Consider the following 25,080-nt stretch of genomic DNA (forward strand, 5'->3'; position numbering starts at 1 on the left):
CCTTGGGCTTACACAGGGACACATGCTCAGCCTGGAAGGAGGGGACTGGACCTCCCTGCACCGTTTTCTCTTGATGCCATTCATATATTCTTTAACACAAGTAACCTCATACCCCAACATGTGGTTCTTAGTGTACTGCATGACCTGACCTGTGCATTTACCTTCCATTCTGACACCCTGGTCCTACCAAGTTTGGTGTCAAGCTGACACAAGCTAAAGTAATCTTGGAGGAGAGAGTCTCAGTTGAGAATTTGCCTACACAAGACTGCAGGCTGTCGGCAACCTTATAGGACATTTTCTTAAATAGTGATTGATGGAGGAGAGCCCAGCCCATTGTGGGTGGTGCCATCCCTAGGCTGGTGATCCTGGGTTCTTTAAGAACGTAAGCTGCACAAGCCATGAGAAGCAAGCCAGTAAGCAGAACCCCTCTATGCCCTCTGCATCAGTGCTGCCCCCAGGTTCCTGCACTGAAGGTCACAGACAGGCTAAGTGGAGGGTAGGAGTCCAGCATCCACAAAGATTCTGGACTCATTAAGGAAATGGAGTAGCCTGACATGGGCTCTCCTATAGCAAGCTCCCTACATCCAACATCCCCTGACAACTGTACAAAGCTTTGATATAGCAATTTTTCACCTTAGCGAAGCTCTGCTAACAAGTGAACTGGAGGCTCAACTGTCTGTCTCTATCTCCGTTTCTCTGTTCCTCCTGCCCCCAGTGATTTTAACTTCATGACACCTCCGGGTATGCAATACTCACTGGGCAATATTGGAGACTTTTTATTAGTAGTAGCGCTTCCTCCTTTTCTTCTTCTTCTTTATGGGTACAATATCTTCATCTGAAGATTTAGTTGGGGCTAGATACAGCACATTCAGCACTAGGAATAACATAGGAATAGGTTCAAAACAGGGAAGGAGTCATGGCACAAAGCTCTGGAACATTGTTGGGTATTTCTTGCAGGGACCAAGTTGACCATCCTAGGTAAGTGACAACTCCCCCACACATGCCAGCTTCCATGCTATCAACATTGTTTGGGAGAATTTTCTATTGGCTGCTGTTTGTTGTTTGTAATTTTTGGATGTTCCCCTTGGGTCTCCTTTCACATCAAAAACAAAGCTTTGCTTGCTAACTGTGTTGTGCTTAACATCCCTGTTCCCATTCTGTTCAGCTCCCTGCTTTCCTCAGCTAGGCAAGAACAACCCTTCATCTGTTTTCCATAAGGAAAGGTGTGACCAGATGACCTGTTAAGACTCAACTGTGTCTTGATGGGCATGTCCCTAAGAAATGTCTTATTGTATACACTTCCCATTGGGATTTTTGGCTGCCCCATAAACTTTATAAAGGACTCAGGTGAGGCCACATTTCAAAAGAAGGGGAAGAAAACCAGGTACACTTAGGCACAAAACAGGAATGTATCCTGAAACCTATGTTGGATGGTTAGGTCCCATCAGATGGGCAATGCAACCCAGTATGCACAATCAAGAACAAGGCAGCAGAGACACACTTTCATGGATTACTAGGCATAAAGTGCAGCGTTCCTATTCCATTCAGAAAATAGGCAAGAGGGTGGAGAAGGCTCTGGGTAAGGGACAGAAGAGTGGTCAAATAATGTGGGCAGTGAAGTGGGCTCCTTCGTGGCTGTGGACACATTGATTAGAAAGAGGAGTCCCTGAGTTTACCCAAGGCAGAATCAATGCATCAGAAGTAGAATACAGAGCAAGCAGACATACTTTGCAGTGAAGAAAAACCCTCATCCAATTGCAGGGGTTCCATAACAGACTTTCGGGGAATATACTCTCCTTTGATTTGAACTCTAGACCAGTGAAGATAGGTGAGAACTATACTAAGTATGAAGCACATAAACGTTCCAGACAGCTCAGAGGACAGAATACACAGGCAGACATGGCAAGGTGATCTAAAGAGACAGGGCAGGAAATTGACGTTCAGACATAAAGAGGATAAGCCAGAGAGGACTCAAAAGATAAAATACAAGTGGCCATGCACTTTAAATCCTGGGATCTTGTGTACCAATTATGAACTAGGAATATCTGAAAAGGAGGCCTTATCTGTACCAGAGAGTCCCAGATCCATGCTCAAGTACTAGGTCAGAAGCTCCAAGATAGGTGTCAATGTGTCCTTTGACTCGTTCACCCTAAAGGTCAGTCTAGTGTGAGGAGTACAGGCTGGAAATGAGCTCACATACAGCCTTTCCTTTTTTCCGTCCCCACAGACACCTTGTCCACATGACAGAGTAGACACAGAATGCAATGTTGTTACCTACCTGGAGCTACAGTACTCGATATCTTTCTCAACTCCCAGAGCTGTACTTCAAAAGCATCTGGAAGAAAGCAGAGTGGCTCATTCTGTCTACAGAAGATACAACCATATCAGTTCACACCAGATACGCCTCAGCTTTCTACTGGTTCCTTGACATCTTAGGTTATGGAAGGTGCTTCAATGAGGCCAGACTATTCATTCTGCCACCCAACCATAGATTGCCCTTCATATAAAGACTGAATGGGGGCTGGAGAGATGGCTCAGAGGTCAAGAGCACTAGCTTCCAGAGATCCTGAGTTCAATTCCCAGCAACCACATGACTATAGAGAGTTGTGATCCATTGACAGTTCCTTCTGTCACAACTCACCAATCAAAAGTGAGCACCACATGTACATTTTTCCCCAGACTACATCAGAATACACACAATTTACAAGGAGAGCTCCTGATTAGAACCTGAGGCTGGGAGCTTTGCAAGAGACAGAGGCAGGAAGGATGGGTGTTGTGGTAAAGATTGTATTTTTATTTGTAAGTTTATTTCATCTGTATTGCTTGCATATGAATACCTGTATATCACATGCATGCAGGCCAGCTGAGACCAAAAGAGGGCATCAGATACCCTAGAACTGAGATACAGATGATTATAAGCAGCTATATGGTTGCTGGGACACAAATCTGGTCCTCTGGTAGAGCAGCCAGTGCACTTAGTCAAAGAGTCATCTTGTCAACTCCCCCCAATCATCTTTAACTTTAAGTGGGGATTGGTGTCATTGTTTCTACCTCTCTTTACAATTATGCCTGTATAATTGTATATATTAGCATGCAAATTTCCATGCAAATCTACACCTCACTGATACATTCCCCACTGCTTAAGCCTGTCAAGCAGAAGGTACAACCTGACTGTCCTGGATCCTCTCCTATAGATTCCAGTAGGGCATGCTGTTACTTACCAGGAAAGCTCTCTTTACTATCGATATTCTGCTGTTCTTCAACATCTGTATCTCCCACCTGGGCTACACCTGCAAGAACATCAGGACAAAGCATTTTGGGTGAATCCATGACAATGCACACAAAATTAATCCCAGTTTTCTTAGGATTTTCCATGGAGCGTCTATGGCAGAATCATTTCCTCTCATTTAACTTTCAACCTTCCTTCCCAACAAGAATCCTGATTCAGGCTTCTAAGGAAGGAAACACTAAGAGATTTCCTGAACAAGAGAGGGATTTCACATACTTACAACTTCCTAGCATGTTGGAAGCCACCTGCAATTTTAAAACAGAAAGCATTGTTAAGATTGGGCTATACTGTGTACTTCACAATGGTCTGGTTTTCTCTTCATGACTCAGGGAAAATGGAAATAGCTCTACTGGTGCTGCATATGACACCAGTAGAGATGGAAAGAGCCTTTCCTGCACTGCACTTCCCAAGTCCATTAACACTGGAAGCAAATCCTTAATAGAACAGGGAAAGTAATTTCTGAGGGACCTGCTTCTATGATTCAATTTTAATAGATGTGGTGATGTCAAAGACACCACAGAGCTGGAGACCCAGTGGAAGAACCCCCCCCCCCCAAACTCCACAAAGGAAACTGTCTTTCAAAGAGTAACACACATGGAACCCAAATACTTTTGTAGAAGACATACAAAGGTGTTCTTACCGTATGCTTGGATTCTGGAACATGTATACCACCTGGGAAATCTAGGAGAAAACAGAGTAACTGTGAGGATGTTGGCAACTAATGAAATATTCTCAATGTGCACATGTGTTCATGGAGATAGCTTGGGCTGTTGCTGGGCCATCCTCAAGTGTAGAAGGATGTTCCAGAAAAGAAAAAAAAACCAGAACAAAATACAACCTAGGAGCCTGGTTCCTCAATTAAAGCCCCTTTAAACAATATAAAATAAATCCAGCTGATTCACACTTTGTGGTATATACTTGTAATCCCAGCATTCAAGTGGCAGGTGAAGGAGGATCAGGGTTCAAGGTCAGATTCAACTTTATAGTGAGATAGAGGCCAGCCTGGGATAAATGTTTCCCTGTCTCAATAATATATATATTATTCCCCAGGGAACAGCTGCTCAACTGAATCTTTCTTTAGTTACTGACAAGCTAGGTTGGAAAATCTTATTGTTCACAGTGCTATTAGAAAGCTATAATATTTCCATCATTTTTTTTTTTTTTATGTTTTGGGCCAGCTTCTAAGACATGAGTCCAGAATCTACAGCAGGAAGCCACCTTGTCCTTCATAATTGTTTTTTAACTTCAAAGGTCTCTGGGAAATGACCAGACACAGCAGGGAGTCTTTGGACTTTCATGAGTGCCTTCAAGCCTCTGTGGATGTGGCCTAGTTTAATATGCAGTTAACAGGACATGGAGGCAGTTTGCCATGAAGGAGCAGCATCTCTGAACCACATGGTAAACTCTCAGCCCTGCTGACAAGGCTCTCAATTTTTCTTAAATGAATTTAAGGTTCAACCATGGAAGCAAGAACAATGGATTACCCAAATAGATCTCTGTTTTAACTTTCTGCTTTTGACATTGAGTCAGGAATTCTTTTGTTCTGAAGCAAGGGTTATGACAATTCCCAGGCACAAATGTCATGAAGACCAGCAGAGTTAATAAAGTATAGAGTTCATTTAAAGTGTGTATGGGAGCATGAACTATGTCCTCTATAAAATATTTCATGCACAATCACATATACTCAGAATCACAAGACATTGAAGCACATGAAACCCTAACATTCTTTATGCACACAGGCTCATGGAAATCTATGCAGAAACTTGACTGTAAAAGGGCATCTAGAACACTTTTAAAAAATCATGTTGACTGTTTTGCTCCTTTCAGAAACAGCAAGTTGGGTAGCCTTTTAAAGAGAAGACAGTAAGGGACACCCTACCTATCTTAGCATTTACATTTTTCCTCATCAAGGAGTTAAACAATACTTACAACTTTGGTATTCTTCCCAGGCTCCCTGAAATTACAGAAACAAAGACATTTGAGGGTATCATCATGGGACATGTAGGCATATTCCTTTATTTTTCTTTGTCAGTATTGAAAAGGCATGGCAATCACTGCCAACATTAACAGCTAGTAAAACAAAGATAAGATATATCTGTGACAAACCTATGATTTTTTTTCTTGAATGATGTATCTATAACCCTCCATAAAAAAATAGTTAATCCAAGGAAGAATTGTTTTCCAGAGGGACAGGTAGAGCATCTTTTCTGTACTCTGTCTGTGCCACTCACAAATGCTCTTTCTCTTAAGGTGTCCATTGGCAAGAGACTATTCTACTATTGCAGAAAAAACAGCATAGTATATATAAAACACACTATCATATTTTAATAGCAAAACTCAATGAAATGGGAAATTCAGACAGCAACTATATCAGTCACAGAAAGGTCACTTTACTTCGTCATGATGGTCGAACTCTTCCTCTCGACAAAAAATCTGTTTAATATCAGGAACATTTGTAGAACCTAGAAAGACAGAGTGACTGTTAATCACTGGTGCTGTGGGCCATGGCTTGCTGAGAGAACACAGCTTAGCTTACACAACAGGATTATATTTATGGCTAAGCTCTGAAGGCTAGACCAAGTGGCTGCTGGAGCATCCTCATCGAAAGCACCCAGTCAATGAGAAGCAGGGAATAAATGGAACACTTGCAGTGTGCTGATGGCAATAGAAGACAATAAGATAGTTTTCCAATGGTACAAGCTTCCCATTACTCCTATCAATCACTTGAAGACCAGACAGTCTTCTAAAACCAAGAAATAATGTGAGTTTTAATTTATGCTAAGTGCCATCTAGTACACACTCTTCAGGATACCCAAAAGAATGTGGTTTATGGAGTGGCATCAGTGAATATGAGAAAATAAAGACCATGATAACATCTCACCTCTGCAGTACATCTGGGTACCTCAGAACGCCAGAAACGAAGCAAGGCTCGCAGCAATCCAGGAGCTAATTCAATGAACTATGTAGCATTTTAGCTTCTAGTGGCACCATGCTCCATTCCCTAGTTCAGTGCATGAACTACAAAGGAACAGTCACATACTGGGGAAAGGAAAACCTCTAATGCTGTTCTGTTTGAGTAGCACAACTTTTCTCTGGAGTAGATATGATTTTTAAAGTGGACTAATAGAGCTATGTAATTTTTATCTTTGGAGTAGAAAAGCCCTTTCTCAAGTCATCTGCTAAAAGCATTAGCAGACCGTGTTTTTCTGGTGGTTTCCTGTGGTAATGAGCATATTCTGGGGCAAACATTCCAGAAAATGAAATCACAATAAAATGCATGGAGATTATTTACACACTTCCTACATTCTTTTGGTAATCTAGATCCACACTCAAGGAGGAAAGTGTATACACACACACACACACACACACACACACACACACACACACACAGAGAGAGAGAGAGAGAGAGAGAGAGAGAGAGAGAGAGAGAGAGAGAGAGAGAGTTCTGACTACAATCAAGACATGAGGCTTTATCTCTTTTCCCAGGGACATTGAAGCTCTGTTCATATAGGAAGGTAAAACTAAGAATTCTGTACCCTTCAGTGTATTGAAGCTCCCTTCCACAGACTAATAGAATCCCATGACAAAGAGTAGGATACTTGCTGGTTATATGCAGTTAAAACTCATCCCAATCATTAATTCACTATTACAGAAAACCCCCAGAAACACATGAGAAAGAGAATAATCACTGTAAATATGTCATTCATAAAGTCACTAAAGAAACTGAGATTTAAAACATAAAGGAGCAATAATCAATTTCAAGGTAGACAAAACCATTTTAGAGCAATGTCTGATTAACAGAAAAAAACATAAGGTATATTTGAAAACATGAAATATGGTCTTATGAAGAAATGTGCTACTAAAACTCAAAGTTACTAATTGGTAGCTTTAAAAGGACCTTATCATAATATTCACCTTATGCTAGTGTGGAACTTAAGATTTAGATACTAACTTGGAGAATTGTAGGGTTCAGCAGAGTAGAAAGGGAACATGAATTGGTAGGGAGGAGGAAGGAAGATATTAAGGGGGTCATTGTAGAACACAGGTGACCTGAAGGTAAAAGGAGGAATAATGGGAGGGAGGTCTGAGTGGGGAAAGGGATGGGAGGGTAGAACAAAGGAGGGATAGCACTAAGGATATTTGAAAAGGCTAAATGGAAAATTCCAAGATTAAATATATACACAAATAGTCATACAAAAGTATGTAATTGGAATTACTCCATACAGAGAATTATCCCAGAAGCCATGTCTTGCCCTATAAACATTTAAGGGCCTGAAAAGGTGGCTCAGAGGTAAAGAACACCTGTTGCTTTTGCAGAGGACCTGGTTTTGATTCCCAGAATCTACATGGTGTCTCATCATCGTCTGTAACTTTAGTTTCAGAGGATCTGACCTGTCCTCTGGCCTCTGAGTGGACTAGGTACTCATGAGATGCATTAATATAAATACATGCAGATAAAACATTCATACACATAAGACAAAATAAGACAAAATTATTTTTGAAGCCCAATGTTTGTGAGTACATGTGTATGTGGCCATATGCACTGGCATGTGGTTCATCCATGTGTTTGTGTGAATACCTGCCTGTACTCATTTTCATGGAGGCTACAAGAAGGTTTCCACTATCCTGCAGTATTGTATCACTTCCCTTCAGCCAGGGTCTCACACTGAAGCTGAAGTCAGGCCAGCAAACAAAGTCACAGATGTACTCCTGTTTCTACTACAGGCAGTGCTGTGGTTACAGGCACACAAACCAATGCCTGGTCTGTTATATGTGTCCTATAGATTCAGACTCAGGTCTCACTGCTTGCACACCAGCGTTCTATCAAGACATTTCTACATACTGCACAATGATGTCATATCTTTCTACTATGAAGCACTACATACACTGGGTATGTGTAAATAGGGAAATATTTTTTATTTTTTGATATTTTTGCATATATTTTATGGAATTATAAAATGGATTGTCATCTAATTTTTATTTATTTATTTATAGTAAATGTTTCTAGACACTACAAAATTTCTAGTACATGCAGTGTAGTTTTGAGTTCTTCAGATTATTTTTTGGTTTTTCTTTATTTCTTTTCTGCTTTTGTTTTTGAAACAGGTACCAGGGAAACCTAAGATCCCATGTGTTGCCAGACACAGATATCAGGGTCAATATGGTACTCAAGAAACAGGAGAAAGAGATGGAAGATGGATATGGGCAAGAGCTTCTAATGAGAGAGAAGAATGAGAAGTGTGGAGTGGAGGCAGAGTCCTGAGTCTCCATGGAGCACACTGCTTAGAAGCAGAGGCCCTGAGTTTACAGTAAGGACAAAGTACATTAAACTTATAATACATGGCCTATAAAAAGTAGTCCAAAGCTAGTGGGACAATGAGAATGCAGGAGCAGACATACTTGATACTTGTGATGAGCTAAGGCCTCGCACCTACTGAAGACACTTGGAGGAAATGGGCTTCTTATCCCAAGATGAAACATACAAGTATACTAAAGCACAGGGGACAGATACAGACAAAGTCCAGATAGGTCCCAGGAGCTGAGATCATGTTCCTAAGCCCTAGTATATGGGTAGGAGTTCATGGGAACTCCTAAGCCCTCTGACCTTGTAGATTGAACCCAGAATGCATTAAAAGGGGTCAAAGCTAGGCCAAGGTCAAGCTTCTTCCTCATCCACTAGGTCAGTGGTTGCAAGACAGATGCCAGCTCTCAGATCTCCATTACCTCAGTCATCTTGCACATCAACCAGTCCAGGGGGAGGAGAAGAGAATTCAAATGAGCTAAACTCATATGTTTGGCACTTACTTCCTGGGACCAAGGCCAGACTAAAAAGCCTTTCTGTCAGTTTAGCCATGCCATTCTCTGGGTGTCCTTTAAAACAGGTCTAAACATTGAAGAGCAGACCATAAAAATGATAATATAAGCTCTAAAGGACTAGAGGAAGAGGATCTGTTTCTCCTGCAGCACTGAGCCAACACTATGAGAATTTCATATGCAAATTCTTATGTATGAGCACATGAGAGAATTGTCCTAAGCAGAGAGATTGGCTCTACCGTAGGTTAGCACACAACCATAAACAAAAAGTACGTCATGGCTACTGTGATGATTCATCTCAATTATCAATTTGATGAGATCCAGAACCTCAGAGCACACCTGTGGGACATTATAGTAACTAAGACAGCTGAGGTGGGATGATCCACTAACTGTGGGGAGGCATCATTTCCTTGACTGGGAACTTGGACAGTAAACATAGAAGAAAGGGAGTTGTGCAATACCATTGACTTTTCACTGCTTTCTGGTTCTGGTTACTTCAGGTTTCTCTCTATATAGATGCCCTGCAATCATGAAATGAATTCTCAAGCTAATTGCAAAATAAACCTTTCACCTCTAGTTTGTTTTTCTCAAAGTATTTTGTTAAAGAGAATTGAAAATTAATTTAGGCAGCATTTCCATGGAGAGCTGTTGCGAATCCTTATGCTTCTGAAAGAGGAAAAGCACAGGAAACTCCCATTTCCGTGTACTTACTCTTTCCTGCTCTCTTGCACTCCCAAGCACAGGATGTGACACAGCCACTGCTGGGATCTTTCCCCCAAAAAGGCTGCTACATAAATCAAATTTCACCTGTACTTTGGGAACTCTTCAGATCTAATCCATTTCTGTTACCCACATGTGGGAATAAGTAGCAGATAGGGAGGTTCACCCATTCCTGCCCACATCAGTTGAAGCTACATCAACTTATACATATGCCCCAGATTTCCTCTAGTCCATGTTATTCAGCAAGAGCCAAAGTGACTTTTAAATATATCTTTAATTTCTATGGTTGTCCGGGCAGTGGTGGCCCATGCCTTTAATTCTAGCACTTAGGAGGCAGAGCCAGGTGGATGTCTGTGAGTTCAAGCCCAACCTGGGCTACAGAGTGGGTTCCAGGAAAGGCACAAAGCTATACAGAGAAACCCTGTCTTGAAAAACCAAAAAAAAAAAAAAAAATTCTATGGTTGTATTTTTACTGATGAGATAGATAGATTAACATTTTTCACATATTAAAAAGACTAAATCTTTTCATTTTTACAGATAGTACATAGGATAATTGACTACTACATAGAACAGAAACCAAGCCTCAATATATCAATGTGTACACTACCTTCTCTTTGTGTTTGTGGCATTTCTTTAGAAGTACTAGCGACAGCTGGAGCAGCTGGAGCAGCTGGAGCAGCTGGAGATTCCTCCACATGTTGAGAGGTGATAGTTTTCTTCTTATAAAATCTTCTAAATATTGAAAATACTGGGAATGTCACAACAGGGAGAGTTACATTAGTTTATGGCAGAAAAACAGAAAAGTAATCATAGCTGTGTTTGTAAATTTGATCTAATTTCCTGTTTCCGGCTAGTTATCAGAGTTAAGAGTGTTGCTTCAAGAAGATGACCATATTTTGTGATTAAGCAGTATACAGACACTATAGGTAATGTCTACATTTATGTGGCTGGGGCAATACAGAAAGAGCAGCAGGACTGAATGTGTTATATGGGTTTGGTGCCAGATAGGAGCTCTTCTTTCTGAGAATCACATGAATACAACTGTTGTTCACACAATTCCTCTTTCTTCCATGCTTTTTCCCAAACACTGGAAGTTTTAGAAGGACTTCTCATAATACTTTCTAGTTTAAAAGAGAACTACAAATGATAAATTATAAGTAAAGGCACATGTACAGCAGAAATGCTCTAATAATGTTTGTTAAATACCAGAGGAATTCAACTAGACACTAGTACTTATTGTAGATGGATTTCTAAGTGGTCTTATTAACTAAAAAACACAGAGTCAGAAATAGCTGTGAAAATCTGACAGAGATCAGAGGAATCAGAACAGTCACCAGCTAACCTTACCTCACCACACAGCTGCTTACAAAGTACCAGCCACATCCTGTCTTACTTGCGTCTTTATTGCTTTGCTGTTCTGCCCTCTCATTGGCTATCTTAGCCTAGCTACCTCACTTCCTTGCCACTGCCTATCTGTATAGACCTGTAGGCTTCTATGGTTGGTACTGGGATTAAAGGTGTGTGTCACCACACTTGGCTCTGTTCCCTAGTATGGCCTTGAATACACAGAGATCCAGATAGATTAAGGGCATGTGCTAACATTGTATGACCTCTGTTTTTACTAATAGTAGCTAACCTTTATCCTCTCATCCTCAGATAAATTTTATTGGGGGACACAGATAAATTATCACCACAACTTATAGCTCACACTAACATGTAGCATTGCCTTAGATGAGTTGAGAAGTAAAGAACTGTGTGCATTCCCTACTTTTGACCTTTAGGTACCACAGTAGTTACACTCCTGTCACTGTGACCAAACACCTGAAAGAGATACTCTTTTCCTTCCAATCTTTGATTCAAAATTGGAGTAGAGGGCTCTGGCTTAGTACAAATTTGTGACTCTTCTCCTGCATCTTCAACCTGTCATGTCCCTCTCAGGGACAAATTTTCATTGCCAGGGAACCACACTGAGAGATTATAGATTCAAACATATTCCTTAGAAATACTCAAGAGTCCAATTCATTCTAAACCATGTTATTGCATGGCAGTTTGACAAAAATGAAACATTCCTTCAATTGGTCCAGGCTTGACGTCTTCAATATGACCAAGCAAGAAAAGCAGTTTGGTATTTGTGTAATATGTATGCACATGGATTTCTAGATGACAAATATCTTCACCTACTATATGGATGACCCAGATAAAGTGTAGCTAGAAGGGCAGAGTCTGTATTAGCACTAAGCGTGCATCATACCTGCTTAGCTCTGATTCATCAAAGTCCAGTTTCTACAGACTCTTCCATCCACAGGCTCTATAGGGACAATTGAGTCACACTGACTCCTTAAACATTTTTTAAACTACCAGAAATACCTATAATGGAAGATTAGACTGAAAATCCCTATGTATAAAAGGATAAGTTTGAATTTATGATTCTCCTTACTCCAGGTCCAAAGAATTGGGTTTATAGAAGTGTGCCACCATGGACACACATTATACAGTCATTGGGATCAAATCCAGGGCTTTGCACATGCTAGGAACACACTAAACCAACTGGTCCTTACATTCCTGCCCATTGACCCTCTCTGTCAAATCCTGACTGTGAGAGTACTGTAACACAGCATCTTCAAAATGATGATATCCAACCATACTCTGCCTGTATAATTCACAGCCGCTTATATCATTCCACTGAGTGCTCAGACATAGCAGGCAGCAGGGAGACTGACCACCAGTGATAGAAGTAATATTGGAACAAAAGTCATATCTACCATAAATCCAGTTATTACACACATCCTACCTATTTTTCAGTGATCTGATTAAACATATGGACTTTCCATCTATCACTCACTGTGATGCTCATCATTGTCTGTAATCTCCCTAGGGCTGGGTTGTTGCAGGCAGATGCTGAGAAGCTAGACCTATCACAAAGGGATTCCTAAGTCCTTGACAAGTAAAAAGTACTTCCTGAGCTCTATCGCTGGAAAGACCGATGACTTATCTCCTTACCTTGGGCTATGATTCTCCAGAGAGCTGCACAAAGAAACAAGTCTACCACACATCTCTATGGCAAGGTTTGAATACTTTTTTTGTAGGTAAGATGTGTATCTTGCTTTTTGAATTGACAAATTTGTCACTGGAAAGTGGATTGTGTCATAGGGATAACTGTATTGGGGTGGGGGAAATCTATTTAGATCCTACCTGGTGCACAAAATTCCAAAATAACTGAATGCAATGACTGCAGACACATGGGTAGGACTCGTTACTCAGGGCATTGCCTTCCCGCCCCCCTTAAACTCCCAATGCTCACTCCCAATAGGAGTCTCATATCACATTGGTATATCAAAGAAAAGACAGCCAGCATTTAAATAATTCTAAAACATGTCTTGAGTGATGCCATAATACATACTGCAATTGAATTTTCTATTCTTCACCTGTAATTGAAAGGAAAGAAAAAAACACGTTGAGGTTGAGGTCATACAGAGTCTATTTGCATAGCTCTTTAGTTCATGCTATAACACAGCATAGTGTAAAGTAGGATAGAAAAAAGACATAAAAAAGACTGTATTGATACATAATATGATGATGTCACAGAAAACCAGGGCTACATATTTGTGACAAAAACTAATACATCCTACATCTCTGCTAATTCAAAGCGAGGGCAGAGGACCTCTTCTGTTTGGCCTTCACTGAGGGCTCCTTATGCTACATCACAATATGGCAGACTAACTTAGCAACTTGCTTTGGGAGATTATTTTCTTATATTGGGGGGTCCTCCAATTATTTGCATGAATGCACATGTTTTAAATATATTATACCCTACATATTCAAATATTGGATACACAAAGCTTCCCACCACATAGACTTTTGGGGAACAACCCAAACTCCATCTAGATGGCAGGCGGGAGAAACAAATAGAAGAGGATTCTTAAGGAAAAATACACACCTTAATAGATATGTCTGCTAACTTCTGAATCAATATTACACAAATTTATCTAACAAAGAGCCTTTTTTCTCCAGAAAAAAAGGCCTCGTCACACAGACTGTGATACTTGATGCTAGAAGATTTGATTCAGTCTGGATCAGGATGGTAAATTCCTCTTTGTCCTCTTCCTAAACTAACTCTCTTATACCCATGATGCCCTGCTTAGTTTTGTTGTTCAGTTGATATCCACTCAAACATAAGATCACTAAAGTAACCTTTCTGTCTTAGAGAAAAGAAAGGTCCCCTTACCTTCTCTACCTTCCCTTGTGTCTTTTCAGGTAATGCTAAGGGGACAGAAAGTAATGTTAGCTCATGGTACTGCTTACTACTCATGCAGCATTCTTACTTGATGTGGCTAAAAGTGCATGGACTCAGTACAAGTGACTAGACCTAATAAAAAGGATGGTTGGGTGGCTGCTGAACTGTCTTCCTTTGAAGGGAAATTAAAATAGAGAGAGTCTTGGAGATATATGAGTAACAGAACTGTTGTATTTTCAGACAGTGATAACCTAAACCAACATAAAATAATCTATGTGATTGAAGATTAAATACAAATCTTCACATGTATTCTCTTTGGAGGGACAACTAGTATGGCTCAGTTTGCATGTGGAGGTCAGAAGACATATTTTGGGATCCGAAATTGTAGATGCATAAGATAACCCCTTCACCTACGGCTTAAGAAACATTTGGTAGAGGAGTGGAAAAATTATAAGAACCAGAGGAATAGGACATATGCTGCGAGATCATGTCTTCTAGACATGGCAGGGATGATGTAACCAATGAAATCTCAATACAATTCCCCAAATAGGACCTGCATCAGGACAGTTCCTACTGATATGCCACCTTACACCAAGAGCTACAGGCAATCAATGGCTGTAGAGAGATGAAGAATCAATTTTCTCCAGGGGTAAGCCCCCTTATAAGTTATCTAATCCCAAACCATGAACACTAAATATACAACAGTATACATAATATACATAAGAGCAATATTAAATGGATTCATCTGTATATGTAACTATAATTGTTATCATAGAAAAGTCATATATTTGAAGGATGGTCATGGGATGAGTTGGATTGAGGAGAAGGTGGGATAGAATAATATAAATACAGTAGTCACATTAAATTCTTAAAGAATTAAAAATGTAAATTATAACAACCCTGATCTTTCATTTTTGTCTTCCTTCTTTCAATCAAGGTTTTTCATTGAAGCTAGACCTGGACTAATAGCCAGCAAGACAGAGAATCCTCCTTTCTCTGCCCCCGAATATGCTGGGGTGTGCACAGAATTGTCTGACTTTTTTATGTGCCCTGGAGATTCAAAGTAGGGTATTGATGTGTGTACTGAGCCATCTGTATACCATGTATTTAACTTTAAACAACTATTTAAAAGTGAATGTTCATGTCCCATTACATTATCTCTCAAAGACAAAGAATGATGCAATCTTAGTAACTATGAAAAATATGAGGTAAATTGTAATAATTCATCATATGTGGTACATATTTTATGGAATAACATTGCACAATGGATAATATACATGTGTTTTATGTGTTTATGAACATAATTTTCTGGTCTTTATCACACTTCTGCTTTGTGAATTATTTATCAACAAGCAGCAACCCTTTTAAACTTACCAAAACTCCTAAATAATGATTAGAAGTTATGCATTTTTGACAAGGTGAAGGCCAAAGTCATGGGACTTCTCTTAGAGAAGGCACAAAGGATAGGCATTTCCTAGAAGGTATTCTTTTCCATGCAAAATGAGGGTCTGTGAACATGAGGCTACCACAAGTATATATATGTGGGTAAATTCAAGAAAGAGTCATTGTAGGGAGCTGACATTTCACTGATTGGAGTCACAGCCTCAGGTGTTTGGACCAAAGTGACCACCACATGTCAGTGACTTTACTGTTCTTTGTCACTCTTCCTAGGATTTCAAACTATGTTCTTCTGTTGTGTGTGTCTTTGTCACTATGTGTCTGTCTGCCTATGTGTCTGTATGTCTATGTGTGTTTGTGTGTATGTCTGTGTCTACATATGTCTACATGTGTGTTTCTCTGTGTGTGTATATGTGTGTCTATGTGTGTGTTGTGTGTCTGTATATATTTTCACTTGGTTGTTTTTTACTGTGTCTTGTATCACTCTGCTTATGTGACTGCTTCTAGCTGACTCTGATTAACTCCTCTGTCTTTACATGTTCACATGCCTCAGTTGCTCACCATCAGCCTTTCAGCTCTGCCCATCAGGTAAAGGGATGATCCAGATGACCTACTAAGATTCAACTGTCATTCTGGGCATGTAGTCCACAAGAAGTTTTATATTATGTCCTCTTCTCTCTAATGGTCTTCTGAATCTGATGAGTTTAGCAAAGGAGTTTAGCAAAAGACTCATTCAGGGAACTCCTCTGAGCAATGTTTCATAGTATGAAACATCAAGAACAAGTTTACTGATACAAGGGAATTGCCACACTTTTATATATTTCCAGGTACAGAGTCTAGAGACCACATGGCACTCCAGAAACAGGAGAAAGTGGCTGGAGAAGAAAGATGGAAGATTATGGGGTGGCGACTGGTCCTGGGTCTCTCTGACACCTTGCTCAGAAGCAATAGCTGCTGAGTTTAAGGTAAAGAGACACACAGAATTAAAGCTATAGAGATTGCCTATGGAGCCCAACAAGAGAATGCAGGAGATCAGACTTTAAAAGATCAAAGTTCTTGAACCTACCAAAGAAGGGAGGAAACACACTCCTTAGATATGAACTCATTTCTACCCCAGAACAAGCATGTCAGCTATTCCCTGGAGAAAGTCACAAATATGAAAAACATTGAGGACAGAGACAGCCTGTGGCAAGATGGGTGCCAAGAGATCCCCAATTGCTCATGTCTTTTAGCCCTTCGAACATGGGTATTAGTTTATGGGAACTCCCTAAGGCACCATCTGCATCTTGGAGCTGGAATCAAGAATGCATGAAAAAGAGCCAAGGCAGGGGCCAGAGATGAGATCCCTCCTCATTCACAAGGTCAGAGGCTCAAGGATGAATGATAATTCTCTAACCTCCTTTACACCTCAGTCATCCTGCACGGCAGTCCAGGATGAGGAGCATAGGCTGGGAATGTACACTGAAGATATGGTAGTTCTGTCAGAATAAACAGCCATTTTAGCCATACTCTACCCTGTTGGTGCCACATGAAGTAGGAGTTAACAGTGAAACGAAGACTATGCATGGATTTCTACAAGTCCTGAAGGATGAAAGGGAAGGGCTCTGTTCTTCCTTCATCATTGGGCCCACACTGCTAGACTCGTATGGAATAATCCTTCTCTACACTGTGTGAATACATGTTGCTATGATTGGTTTAATAAACAGGCTGACTGGTCAATAGTTGAACAGAATAAAGTTAGGTGAGAAAGCCAAACTGAGAATGAGGTGATGAGGAAGAGTGGCGTAAGAGGAGTTGCCAGTCAGATGGAGAAAGAGTCAGACATAAAAACGTGATAGAGGTAAAAGCCACAAACCTCATGGGAGAATATAAGTGAATAGAAAGAGGTTAAGTTGTAAAAGCTAATTAGTAACAAGCCTGAGCTATTGGCTGATCATTTATAATTTATGTTAAGGCTCAATGTGGTTTTTATGAAGCGGCTGCTGGGACACAGAGAGACTCTGCCTATATTAGACTATCATCTACTGGTTTCTGTGAGTATAAGAGAGAATGCTGTCCCTCACCATACAGATTGGCTCTATCACAGGTTAATACACAAGTGAACAAAATATTTCATGGGCACTGTCATGGTTAATCTCCACAGTCAACTGGATGATATCCTGTACTGAGCATACAAGTATAAGATTATATCAACTAGGTTAGCTAAGGTGGGACAACTAATGAACTCTCCTCAGCATTATGGCTTAGGAAGGTGTGGTGGTTATTGCTTGTCAACTTATTTGTATATGGAATGAACTATAACCCCCAAATGGAGGGCATATCTGTGAGGAGTTTTTTTCTTAAGTTGAAGTAGGAAGATCCACTTCTGATTCAGATCTTTGGGATAGGAAGACACACCTTCAGTCTAAATCTTTTGAGCTAGGAAAAGGCACACACTTGAGGCATGAAGATGCATGTCTTTAACCAGGAACTTGAGTCAGGAAGCCACAGCTTTAACCCAGCTCACACTTCCTGCTGGAAGCCTATATAAGGACATGGAAGAAAGAAGCTTTTGCTCTTTGCCTGATTGCTCTGGTCTTGTTAGCAAGTGTATTACTTCACTGGCATTACAGCCTACTTCTTCAGAATTCTGTCTACTGAGACACCCAGCCTCATGGACTGAGCAGCTTCTAGATTCTCAGACTTTCTGTTCATAGTCAGTCATTGTTAGATTAGCTGGACCACAGCCTGTAAGTCATTCTAATAAATCCTCCTTCTACAACTATATATAGAGATTCATTCTATTCATTATGCTACTTTAGAGAACCCTGACTAATCCAGAAGTGATCAAGTACTATATAAAAAGAAGAAAGTGAGCTGAGCCCAAGCATTCATCCATCTAGGCTTTCAACAGGTGTTGTTTCTTTTCCATAAGCTCCTGCCTCTATATATGGCTGCCCTGCAATTATCGGCTGTAACCTTAGACTCCATGAACTAAAGAAGCCAATTATTCTTTAGTTTGTTTTAGCCACACCTGAGAAAAAAATTCAGACAGACACAATTAAAATGAAGAGCTAGTAACCACAAGCAAAAGCTTAGGAATCTGGTAGTGTCACAGGCTGAAAAGATATTCTGTTACTCAGTTCTAAATGTCTTCATTAACAACCCCTCACCCCAGGCTTTAGGGAGGTATGTGGAAGAGGAGGTAGAAAGGAGCCAGTGTTGAATGACATCAAGGAAATACTGTCTTCCAGACACAACAGGACTGATGCACATATGAACTCACAGAGACTGTGGCAGCACACACAGGTTCTAGCCAGACAGGGTCCCAGTGTTGAGAGGGCAAAGTAGATAGGAGCTCCAATTCCTAACCAAGAAGCTGGCAAACTCTTGCAAGGTAAAAATCAGTTTTCTCTAATAGAGTCACATTAGGTTTATTAACCGCACTTAAAGGTAGGTCCAATGAAAGCTGTAGATGGCCAACACAAAACAAACACAATGGTGTTTTTGTAGACATTTGGCGTCTCATATTGCTTTGTTTGGACATTTTTAAAACCTTACTGGTCTTTTGCAAGTATAGTATGGTTTCTGATTTTGTGTTTTATGTTGCTTTTTTGAGTGTGTGTGTGTGTGTGTGTGTGTGTGTGTGTGTGTGTGTGTTGTGCTTTTTCACTGATTATATACTGGTTTTCTATTTTTAATTTGTTTCTTTTCTAAAGTGAGAGATAAAACAGTGGATGGGTGGTGAGGTGTGGAGAATCTGGGAAGAGATGGAGAAGGGGAAACCAAAATCAGAACATATTGTGTAGGTTTTCAAGAAAAAAGGAAAATATCCAAGACATATTAAATTTTAAAAAGCAAGCCTTGAAAAAAAGAGTAATGTCCTGGGAAATACTGTCTTCAAATGGCAAAACACACTTTCCCCAGACACTGCTTACCACTGTGCCACTGAAAGTGGAAAAGGATATCCCCCTCCTGTTTTCCTTGTCCCTACTGATATCTTTCCCACTTCCTGACCTTCTAAGCACAGTGTGGAACATGACCACTCCTGGGACCCTTGCTCATTGGATCAATCCAGGAATATTTTTTATCTAATTTGAATTTTCACCCTCAGTCATGAAACATTAGACTTTTACCAAGTCCCTTTGAGAAACATTAGCTCTACTCCATCTGCATCACCCACATGTGGGAGAAAGTACTAGAGAGGGTGGTTCACCCATTCCTGTCTACACTAGGTGAAGCCACCCTGATCCAACACAAGAGGAGCTTAAGCTTTCCACCGGTTCATACTACTGAACGAGCAGCCAAGGCGACATTAGATGTATTTTTTTCTTTTTTCCCCCTTTTTCTTTATTAAGAAATTTTCTACTCACTTCACATACCACCCACAGATCCCCTTCCTACCTCCTCTCACCCCCCGAGTCCTCTCTCCCAAGCCATCCCACATTCCCACATCCCCCAAATCAAGGTCTCCCATGAGGAGTCAGAAGAGCCCAGCACACGGAGCCTTAAATGTATTTTAAATTCTGTGATTATGTTTATATTGAAGACCTAGATATATTAGTATTTTACTACATAGGAAAAATAGTCTTAAGTTTATCTATAGACCTAGATATGAAGCAAAATAATTAGCAACCAGTATATACAATTGGACAGAATTATGGAATTCCCACTGTACCTTTTACTTGCGTTGGTGTTGTTTCTGCAGAAGGACCTTCAGGGACGGGAGATCCTTCCACATCCCGAGGGGCAAAAGATTGCTTCCGACAAATTTCCCTTAAGAATGCAGGAACTGGGAATGCATTATAACAGGGAGTCATGTCAGACTCACGACAGAAAAACAGAGGAAACTAACAACTGTTGTGTGTTTGTCCATTTGATCTGATTGCTTGTTTCCAGGTACAGCCATCAGAGTGAGAATGGAGCTTCAGGAGGTTCACTGAATACAGTTTATAATCCATTAAGCAATACATGGACTGTGTAGGTAAAGTCTAAATTTATGACGTGACAATAGAGAATACTGGAAAGAGCCATATATAACAAAAGCCTAAGTGAAAAACGCCCACCACATCTCCCCATGCAGTGTCTGTCTCCCATTCTCAGAATCACTGATCTGACTAGAAGCATGTGGGCTTTCTAACCTTTCATGGTTGTGAATGTCTGTAGGTAGATGAAAAGCAATGCCCCGGGGTTTTGCCCTCTGTGGTAGTCACGATAGAGTGACTTGATCTTGATCTCTGCAGTTTTGACTTCCTGAAGGCAAATGCTGGGAAGCTGGAACTTAGGGATTACCAAGTCCTCAGGCTACAAAATGTCCCTTGATCTGTATGGAGAGCCTCATCACTTACCTCTGTGCCTTGGTTTATTCTTCAGCAGAGTAGCACACAATATACTGTATGTAATGGGCTTTGAACACATATACTGTAGGTAAAGTGTGTATCCTAATTTGTTAATTTATTAGTTTGTCACAAGAGATTTGACTGGGTAATTAGGATATCTATCTTTGGGAAAAATAGATTTAGACATAGCCTGGTACAGAACATCTCAAACAATCTAAAGAGACCAGATCTGAATCCAGTGACAATAGACAATTCCAGTTTTGTTTTGTTTTTAACTTTGAGTACTACTATAAAAATAAAACAACACAAAATCCAAACACTTTCCTATAGGTGGCTTAGATCACAGTGGTGCATTACACATAGGGATATCCAGTAGTTATACAATATATTTCTAAAATATGTCTTAACAGAGGTATTTCATAATACATACTGCGTTTTCTAGACTCCGCCTGAAATTTAAAGGAAAGAAAAGAGTTTGAGCACAGGTCATGCTGAATTCTGTTTACATGGGTCTTTGGAACACATGTCAACATGGTATGATGCCAATCAAAATGAGCAAGAGTCCTATGTATTAGTATATTATGTGACAATGTCACAGAAGAACTGGGACTCTGTAGTTTGTGACTGTTCTCACTTTTGCTGGTTCAAAGGACAGATTAAGAAACACTATTTGTTTGGTCTCCACTGAATGTTCCTTAAGCCACACCACATCTTTATAACCTGACTGTGAGATAATTTCTCCTATAGTTGGGCCTCAATTATCCTCATGCTGTCTTACCATTCAACATCCTCACACTGAAATTGAGAAACTTTTTCTACAATTGCTTCCCTGGAACATAATCAAACTATATCAAGATTTTAGGAACCAGAAGTGGCTGTCAACTTCTGAGTGAAAACTATACACACAAGTAAAGAGGAACTATTTTCTTCAGGTGAAACCATCCTCCCACACAAACTGTGATAAATGACACTGAAAACATTTGTTTAGTTCAATCAGGAGCAAACTGGTACAATTCCATTTCCTTTTCTCCCTGAGCTAACCCACGATGCACCTAGCTTTTGTTAATCAAATTTCATATCCACTACAAGGTAAGAGATGTGGTGGTATTGTGTTGCCCAAAATATTGTGCACGCTAATAGACTTATCTGGGGTCAGAGAACAGAAAAGCCACAATATTAAACATAGAGGATAGGCAGTGGTAGCGCATGCCTTTAATCCTAGCATTCCAGAGGCAGAGATCTGCCTGGATCTCTGTGAGTTCAAAACCACACTGGAAACAGCCAGGCACGGCAACATGAGCCTTTAATCCCAGGAAGTGATGGCAGAAAGCAGAAAGGTATTTAAGTCATGAGGAGCAGGAACTAGAAGCTTTTAGCTAGTTAAACTTTCAGGCTTTTGAGATTTTAAGATTTTTTGCTACAAAGGAGACAAAGCAACTTTTTATATTAGAGAAAGGAAAGGAAGTCTTACCTCCACAATCATCACTGGTGGCGCTCCCTGTTCTCTTGAGGAAGATGCAATGTCAGCATTTTTATGTACCACTGAAAGGACAGAAAGTAACTTGTCAATGTATGATGTTGCTTTTAATTATTTCAGGGATCCTTGCTTGATGTGTATAGAAGTCCATGTAGCTAGCATATGTGACTAGATCTAATTTTTTTTCCAATCCACTCCTACTCTGTTTCTGTTCAGAAAGGGGCAGGCCTCCTATGGGTATCAACAAAGCATGGCACATCAAGTTGCCATGGGACTAAGCAATTCTCCTTGTATCAGGGCTGGTCAAGGCAATCCAGTATGAGGAATAGAATATTAAGAGCCAGCCAAAGTGTTAAGCATGGTTTGCTTTTTGTTCATTCCCAGAACTGTGGATTATATTGCTGGCAAACAAATTACGGCAAAGAGAAGAACTGAAGAGAAATGAGGAACAGAACTTTTGGTTTTCTAGACAATAGAAATCTAAATCAATGTGAAAAAATCTTTCACTGCATGAAAGTAAATAAATCTTTCAAAATATGCACTGCATTTATTCTGGTTAGAGGAAACCATGGCTGTGTCTCTGTGTGCAGGTGGGATTTAGAGGGACTCTTCAGGGATCTGGTTTTCTCCTTTCACCATGTGAGTTCTGGGATTCAATTGCAGTTAGATCAGAAGGCTTGGCCGGGCAGTGGTGGCACATGCCTTTAATCCCAGCACTTGGGAGGCAGAGGCAGGTGAATCTGAGTTCGAGGCCAGCCTGGGCTACCAGTGAGTTCCAGGAAAGGCGCAAAGCTACACAGAGAAACCCTGTCTCAAAAAACAAAAACAAAACAAAACAAAACAAAAAAGATCAGAAGGATTGGCTGAAAAAGTCATTATGCATTGGTCCAACCTATCTTTTCTTTCTTTTTTTAACTTTTTTTTTTCATTTTTACTTATTAAGAAAATTTCCCTACACCAAGGCTGAGCAAAGTATCCCAGCATAGGCCCCAGACTCCAAAAAGCGAGCTCATGCACCAAGGACAGGTCCCAGCTCTACTGCCTGGGGACCTCCCAAACAGTTCAAGCTAATCAACTGTCTCACTTATCCAGAGAGCCTGATCCAGTTCCATGGGGGCTCCTCAGCCATTGGTTCACAGTTCATGTGTTTCCATTAGTTTGGCTATTTGTCCCTGTGCTTTTTCTTATCATGGTCTCAATATCTCTCGCTCATGCAATCCCTCCTCTCTCTCGCTGATTGGACTCCCAGAGTTCCACCTGGGGCTCGGCTGTGGATCTCTGCATCCGCTTCCATCAGACACTGGATGAGAGTTCTATCATGACAGTTTGGGAAATTTTACTAGGATAAGCATATCTAAGAACAATTCTTGCCTATGTTGTATGCATATTATTTCCTAAAGGATAGCATATCATATATTTTGTTATGCTGTGCTGAGTATTGTCAGTATTCTACAGGGTTTTAAGGAGCATGAAGAACATGTATGTGTTATAGCCCTATAAGACACAGTGTAATATAAGGGCTTGATTAGTTTCAGATATTGGTGCTAAGGAAAATGGGAAAAATTCTAAGGAAATACTGAGCAACTGCACATAATAACACAACTCTGCAAGCCATGACCAAAGAAGTAAAGGAAGCATGGAATCAACTTCCAAATTCACATTATCGAAGAATTTATCCAAAGTATAATGTGAAAGAACCAATCAAAAATTCCAAAATTTTAAGTTCAATGTTGAGTTAGCAGAGCAATTGGGAAATAATCAATTTGGGCATTGCTGGCAACAATGATATCATCAAGTATCAAGTACCAACATTTATGTCTAAAATTTAAAGGTAACACTGGAGAGAAGTCAGAATAAGAAAATATATCCTTTTCAATTGGCATAGTATAGTCCCCAGTACACATAGAGTACTGGTTTCAGAAGGGCACTTGTATATAAGACTGTACCTACACCACCTGACTTCTCCTCCCATCTCATTAATCCTCTTTATTGACAAAGAAGCCTCTGCTTTGTTCACATCATATACACATAAGTAATTTTATTTTTATATTAAAAACCTATACCTTCAAATGAAAAAGAAATCACCTGGTACTTGTCTTTTTCAATGTAACGTAAGACATTTAACATGGCAATTACATATATTTTCTGAAAATGACATAATCTCATGCTCCTTAATAATTTACATAGTGTCTTATTTAAGATTTCTGTTGCTGTGGCAAAACACTATGATTGTAGAAGAAAGAGTTTATTTCAGCATATAGTTCTCTCTTCACACTCAGTTCCTGGGGGAAGTCAAGACAGAAACTGAACAGGGTAAGAACCCAGAGTCAAGAGAGGATGCAAAGGCCATGAAGGAGTAATGCTTACCAAGGCTCATTTAGCCTGCTTTCTTATAGCACCCAGTGACACCACCATGGGGTGGCACTGCCTACAGTGAGCTGGTCCCTCACGCATCAATCATCAATGAAAAAAACGCACCACAGGCTTGCCTGCAGGTGTATATGGTGGGAGCATTTTCTGAATGGAAGTTTCCTCTTCCCAAATGACTCTGGTTTGTGATAAGTTGAAAAAAACAAAAACAAATAAACAAAAAAAGCAAAAGACAAACAAACATCTGAGACAGCACACTCTGCTTTCAGGGAGAAGGGGATTCCAACCCCCCATTTTAATTTTTGAAACTATAATTTAGTTACAACATTTCCTCCTTACATTTTGGGGGAAAGGAATTTAAAGTAAGCAAAGTACAAGTAACCTGAAAATTCAAGATGCTATGAATGCGACCTTTCATGAAGTAAAAATCGCATATAGAATATTCTTCTTCCTAAAATCT

General features: G+C 40.2%; 1 protein-coding gene across 1 annotated transcript in view; it reads right to left on the reverse strand.

The window, feature by feature from the left end:
• Nucleotides 1-772: 772 nt before the first annotated feature.
• LOC118587532 overlaps nucleotides 773-25,080 on the reverse strand; it is a 39,238-nt gene continuing 14,930 nt past the window's right edge. Inside the window, exons 4-16 of the mRNA XM_036193563.1 lie at nucleotides 22,245-22,315; nucleotides 21,204-21,222; nucleotides 20,113-20,226; nucleotides 14,049-14,083; nucleotides 13,224-13,248; nucleotides 10,431-10,571; nucleotides 5,684-5,751; nucleotides 5,219-5,243; nucleotides 3,930-3,970; nucleotides 3,510-3,534; nucleotides 3,222-3,290; nucleotides 2,279-2,335; nucleotides 773-874 (exon numbers count right to left, since the gene is read on the reverse strand). Of these exons, the coding sequence (XP_036049456.1) occupies nucleotides 780-874; nucleotides 2,279-2,335; nucleotides 3,222-3,290; nucleotides 3,510-3,534; nucleotides 3,930-3,970; nucleotides 5,219-5,243; nucleotides 5,684-5,751; nucleotides 10,431-10,571; nucleotides 13,224-13,248; nucleotides 14,049-14,083; nucleotides 20,113-20,226; nucleotides 21,204-21,222; nucleotides 22,245-22,315 (785 nt within the window). The 3' untranslated portion in view covers nucleotides 773-779. The remainder of the gene's footprint in view (nucleotides 875-2,278; nucleotides 2,336-3,221; nucleotides 3,291-3,509; nucleotides 3,535-3,929; nucleotides 3,971-5,218; nucleotides 5,244-5,683; nucleotides 5,752-10,430; nucleotides 10,572-13,223; nucleotides 13,249-14,048; nucleotides 14,084-20,112; nucleotides 20,227-21,203; nucleotides 21,223-22,244; nucleotides 22,316-25,080) is intronic.

The sequence above is a fragment of the Onychomys torridus genome, chromosome 7 (assembly GCF_903995425.1).
Source record: "Onychomys torridus chromosome 7, mOncTor1.1, whole genome shotgun sequence".
Taxonomy (NCBI): Eukaryota; Metazoa; Chordata; class Mammalia; order Rodentia; family Cricetidae; genus Onychomys; species Onychomys torridus.